The sequence below is a fragment of the Pinus tabuliformis genome, chromosome 4_2, assembly GCF_031772625.1.
Source record: "Pinus tabuliformis cultivar Carrire ecotype Pingquan chromosome 4_2, CPIR1, whole genome shotgun sequence".
Lineage (NCBI taxonomy): Eukaryota > Viridiplantae > Streptophyta > Pinopsida > Pinales > Pinaceae > Pinus > Pinus tabuliformis.
In genome coordinates, this window is record NC_142304.1 from 846,612,865 (window position 1) to 846,619,026 (window position 6,162).

At 40.7% G+C, this 6,162-nt stretch overlaps 1 protein-coding gene across 1 annotated transcript; it reads right to left on the reverse strand.

The window, feature by feature from the left end:
* Positions 1-395: 395 nt before the first annotated feature.
* LOC149172325 (serine/threonine-protein kinase BRI1-like 1) lies at positions 396-5,859 on the reverse strand. Its single transcript, XM_089424308.1, has one exon. The coding sequence runs from the start codon at positions 5,287-5,289 to the stop codon at positions 1,573-1,575; it is 3,717 nt and encodes a 1,238-aa protein (XP_089280434.1). The 5' UTR covers positions 5,290-5,859; the 3' UTR covers positions 396-1,572.
* Positions 5,860-6,162: the final 303 nt, after the last annotated feature.

A 6,162-nucleotide genomic window follows, 5' to 3' on the forward strand; every position in this document is an offset into this window, starting at 1 on the left:
CTCTGTTTTAGCTGGGGTTTGAACTTGATTCATTAACATAACAACATCATATTTCAACGACTAAAACACAGTCCTAAGAACATGATGTTGAAATGATGTTGAAATGTAAGTTATACAATCAAAGAAAAACATAATAGAAAATTCATTTGCAAACAATATCAATATCAAAAATACAATCTGGAAAGTAGATTATCTTCAATTATATTACAGTACATGGTAAAAGTCACATGACTACTGATAGTCTAGTAATGGTGCAGACCACCATAGCCACAAAGGCAATTGATGAAGACCTCGCAAGCTACAAAGGTGGTTAATGTGGACTTCCTAAGCCATAAAGGCAGCCATCAGTTATACAATCAAAGAAACACATAATAGAAAATTCATTTGCAAACAACTTATCAATATCAAAAATACAATCTGGAAAGTATATTATCTTCAATTATATTACAGTACATGGTAAAAGTCACATGACTACTGATATTCTAGTAATGGTGCAGACCACCATAGCCACAAAGGCAATTGATGAAGACCTCGCAAGCTACAAAGGTGGTTAATGTGGACCTCCTAAGCCATAAAGGCAGCCATCGAAACGAGAGACACAATCTACAAGCAGAGACACAAACCAGAGATACAATTTATAAGCAGCAAGCAACAACTTCCAAGTCCCAGAGACAATTTGTAAATGGTCAGTAACCCTCCAAAGCCATATAGACACTTTAAGCTTCCCACCCAAAGAGAGAACGTGGATATGCTTATATATTACCTAAAACATAGAATTACATTTAAGAACTTTATTTAACCAATCCAACATAATAAATGATAGAAACATAAGAAAATTATGCAATGTAAATCCATTCACCCATTAATAAATTGGAGGTAAATCGATGGATCCTCCATCCTTATATTCTTCATTTATATATTCTGTAATCATTTACTTCTGCTATAATTGTACAAATTGATTCCACGTGAGAAATAAATGTTAATATTTGGACATAAGCACATCTTCTCGTGTCTGAATATATACTGAATATAACAGAACTAAATGCATTCTTATTACATTGACTTGTATTCAATGGGAAGAAAGACTGATACATATACATTGTATATGTTTTGCCTCATCATATACATAGTATAATAACCATCTTCATTTTTAATTTTCATGAATTGAGTAACCAATGCCTTCCCAATCCAAAATTTTCGCATGGACAGTAAGCTACCAATATCATTCTCACCACTATTAATCAGAGAATCCAAAGCATCATAGCCTGGTATCTGCTGTCAATCAATCTCCTTTTGTTGTGCACATTCCTCTTCTGCCCAACATTCCACCCATAAATAATTCATGGATGGTGGTAGTCAAAGTGTATTTTCTTCTGCATATCTCCTGCATTTTTCAACAAACAAGACAAGTGCTGGGGCATGGATGCAATTATCAGGATTAGCAGATGTCTGTTTCATTTCTCTATTATATTATTTACACATCCACTCAACAAAACAATGAGAAGATAGGAATGCAATGCATTATACAGAAAAATAAATAAGACAAGGAGCTTAGAATAGATGGAGAACCAATCAGGATGATTTTTCTTCATGGATATCCACATCCTCCGGGAGAGTGAATCCATCTAGTTCGGCTTCCCCATCTGTTTGAAGCTCTCTGAACATGGCCAAGACTTGGATCATTGTGGGTCTTCTCCATGGACGGTCATCAAGGCATTCGCAGGCGATTCGAAGATGTTGATACAGATCCATCTCTATGTGTTTGTCTTTTATTAGCACTGGATCAAATATATCTGAAGCTTTCTTTAACTTCACATTTTGTTTCATCCATCCAACTAGATTGTTGTCCCCAAACTCAACAGGGTCTATAGGTCTTCTCCCTGAGAGAAGTTCCAGCAAAATAACCCCGTAGCTGTAAACATCTCCTTTTGTTGTGCAGCGAAAACTCTGATAGTACTCTGGTGGCACATAACCAGGAGTGCCAGCCAGAGTGCTGACACTTAAATGAGTATCCAGTGCATTCATGAGTCTGGCCATTCCAAAATCAGAAACTCTAGCCTCCATATTCTCATCCAGAAGGACATTACTTGACTTCATGTCCCTGTGAATGATATGGGGAATGCAACTGTGGTGAAGAAATGCTAATCCTCTTGCAGATCCAATGGCGATTTTTTTCCTTGTAGCCCAGTCAAGTGCAGTGCTTCCCCTGATTTTTTCATGTAGTACTGTTTCCAGACTACCCCACTTCATGTATTCATAAACAAGTAGCCTTTCTTCACCTATTTTGCAGTAACCAAGGAGAGGAACAAGGTTCCTATGCTTAATTTTCCCTATAGTTTCCATCTCTGCTGTAAATTCTCTGTCTCCTTGACCACTCACATGAATGAGTTTTTTAATCGCTACAACAGATCCATCTTTTAACTGAGCCTTGTATACATCTCCGAATCCTCCTGATCCAATCAAGCTGTCTGCACTGAACCCATTTGTGGCCTCAAGTAGGTGAGCAAATGTAAGCTTTCTCAAGGGCTTTTCAAAAGTTGCAACATTGATGCTTAAGGGCTCAAGAACACCAGACAACTTCCAGCTACCACTTCCTGAGGTGGGTAGACTGTCCATGTATTTATCTCTTTTATCTTCCTGTTTTTTCTGTTTTTTTGTTTTCACAGCAATAACAATGAGTCCAAAGATGCATGAGAGAGCAAGCACTAGTCCCATAGCCACACTTCCTGCTAATGCCCCATTTCTTCTATTACGGTGACCTGAGGATGGCTGATCAGGTTCTTCTCCATTTGTGGGTTCATTAGAGTTACATGGTGGAAGGGGTAATCCACACAGATCCGAATTATTCTCATATCTGGAAGCAGGGAATGTCATGAGCTGACCGGACAAAGGGATAGGTCCACTTAGATTGTTGTTGGATAGATCTAAATCGCTTAAAAATGATAGCCCTCCCAATGATCCTGGGATAAATCCATGTAGCATATTGTGAGACAAGTCTAAGACACCGACTTGCTTTAAACCTCCCAAGCTGGATGGAATTATCCCACTAAGAAGATTGTGTCCAAAATTGAACACTTCTACATAATACATAGATCCAAAACCTTCTGGAATAGGTCCTGAAAGGGAGTTGTAGGACAAGTCCAAGTAAATGAGTGTACCATTGTCTGCAAACTTGTACACTGTAGTGCCCAGGTAAACTCTGGTGAATTCACATGAATGTAACACAGGTGAAAGCATGAGTTGCTCAGACCGAATCCCAGCAAATTCCAGGAGCCCGCCAGCACCCCTACAGGCCGTTCCACCCTCATTTCTCACAAAAGCAAACGATTTTCCGGCTACATTTCCAGCTAAAACATGACCCGATTTCTGTGACAACTCTGCAGGTATGGAACCGTTCAACATGTTACTATTTAGATCCAACCATATCAAACTGCTGCAGTTGCCCAGCTCTGGAGGAATTGCACCCGAAAGAGAGTTGTTACCCAACTGAAGTATTGCCAGCTTATCCAAATGACCCAGTGAAGATGGTATGGTACCACTCAATCTGTTGCTGGCCAGAGATATCCACAACAAGTTGTGACAATTTCCGAGAGCCGATGGGACTTCTCCTGTCAGAACGTTGTTGTTCAATATGAGAGTCTGCAAGCTTCCACTGTCGCAAATTTTGTCAGGAATTTGTCCTTCCAGGTTGTTGAGCCATATGACGAGGTCTTGTAAATATGGCAATGAACCCAATATTGCAGGAATGGTCCCATTCAAGTGATTGAAGCTGAAATCTATTCTGCGGAGATTCCGGCAATTGGCGAGCTCAGGTGGCAACGATCCAGTCAGCAGATTGTTGGGCAGAGACAGCCTTTGCAAGGACGATGAAGGGTTACAGATACCAGGTGGGATTGTTCCAGAAATGATGTTTGAGCTCAAGTCTAGAACCTCCAACCTTGAGCAGTTGGCCAGGGAAAGTGGTATTGACCCTGTCAGATTGTTGTAGGGCAGCAACAACACCCTCAGTGAATGAAGGTTCCCAAGCAGATCACCCAGAAAATTGCCAGAAAGCTGATTGTTGCTGAGGTTAATAGTGTCCAAAGAGGAACACGAGGCGAAGGAAGGTGGTATGGGTCCTGTAATGTTGTTGTTGGATGAAAGATCAAGCTCTTTCAGTGTTGGACATATGTTTCCCAACTCTGGAGGGATGTATCCATCAAGACGATTTTTGAAAACTAAAAGGTGTTCTATGCTGCTCAGCCCACCTAGAGCTGCAGGTATGGTACCGAGCAACAAGTTTGCAGACAGATTGAGCAATTTAAGGTCCTTGCAGTTACCTAGAGAAGGAGGGATTTTGCCTGTGAGGACATTGGAAGATAGGTCTAGGACTGTCAATTTGGCACATGAATCACCAAGCTGCAGGCCCGAAAGGGGGCCAGAGAAGTTGTTGTTTGAGAGATCCAGGACTTGCAGACTTGAATTAATACTACAATTGCCTGCACTGCAGTCGGTATTGTGGGTGCTTATAATTAGGTCTGCGGGTATTCCATCTCTGAACAAATTTGAAGAGAGATTAAGACTTACCAGTTGAGTGCACTGTCCAAACCCGGAAGGGAGGCTGCCATTGATCTTGTTATATGAAAGGTCCAAGTGCTGCAAATTTTGGCAGTTGGTGAGGATTCCCAATAGTAAACTCTCATCCGGCAGCAGATTGTGTGAGATATCCAACACTTGTATCGATGGCACAAAACCAATAGTATCCCTGCCTACCGCCATTACAGCAGTTGTCAGAGAGTTGTGTGAAATATTCAGTGAAACCAGACTTTGACATACACCGAAGAAATCCATGGCGAAATTCCCTGATAGCTTGTTGTCTGATAAATCCAGTGTGCTGACACTGCACACATTTCCCATCTTCTGTTTGGAGCCCAAATCCCCTGTGAAGTTGTTCCCTCTCAACACAAGCCTGTCAAGCTTGTCCAACCCCGATAGCAACCTATCAACCAACAAATTGCCAGAGAGCCCTGCATTTCCCAAATCAACCATTGTCACTCTCCAAAATGTGCAGCTGACTCCATACCAGTCACATGGGTTACCAACTTCCCTGCCATTGTTCAATACCCATCCGCTCAAAACTCCCCTTGGATCCTCTGTAACTCCATTCTTGAACTCAATCAAGGCCTCTGCATCCTTCCTCAACAGCAACCCATTGCCACCCACATCAAGTCCTATAACAAAATCAATCCAAATCAATAGAACCATCCAAATCCACCTCCAGAATCCATTCTTCTGAGCTCTCCTGTCCATTGCAGGCCCACAAAAGATCAATGGAAATTGGACTGGATTGATGGGTATATACACAGTCTGTATCCTCTACCTATCTGTATATTTCACTCGCCTCTTCTGCTTCTTCTGCCCCTTCTGTATTCCAATCGGCACCTGCATCCATTTTTGTGTCCCCTCCTTCACAGATTACAAGACTTCGAGGAGGGTGGAGAAATCAACACAGCTAGCCATCCATCATACCCAGCTATGGCAACAAACTCCCATTCTCCTTTTGTTTATTCAGTCTCCTCCCATCCTCCTTTAGTTTATTCGGTCCCCATTGGGTGGCGTGTGGTATATCCATATTTATATAGCCACGTTCCCACTGGGTCCAAAAAATTAGGATGAAGACACATTGCCATATGAGGACAATAACTTACAAGTCCAAACCATAAACCCTAATGTAATGGTTGAATACGCAATGTATATATCACGATATAATATTATGCCTGCTGCTGCACACGAGCTAAACCTGCCATTGCTCCCTGGACAGCACAGAAGTTATTTACAACTGGTGGAGGATGAAATAAATTTTCCCTCTGCCTGTTGTTGCAGCGAGCATCAATTATCAGGCCAAAAAACATCCAAGTACAGTACAGTGCATCATAACTATTTGTTTTACTAATCAACAAAAATGAAAATTTGGCATCATGGGTCTCGTTACTCGAGGAAAATTGATTTTTTTGTTAAATTCTTCTATTATTATGCCAAATTATTTTAGATTCTTACTGAGGCTTTAGTGGTAATATGATGTAATTTTATAAAAAGAAAATTTCGCATTATAGGTATTAACCATGATATGCTTATTTAAATCTTCTTTTATCTTTAAATTAAAATAAAATCACAATTACAAAT

Excerpts from the sequence above, each read along its gene's own strand:
- LOC149172325 (XM_089424308.1), bottom strand. The coding sequence starts at position 5,289 with ATGGACAGGAGAGCTCAGAAGAATGGATTCTGGAGGTGGATTTGGATG.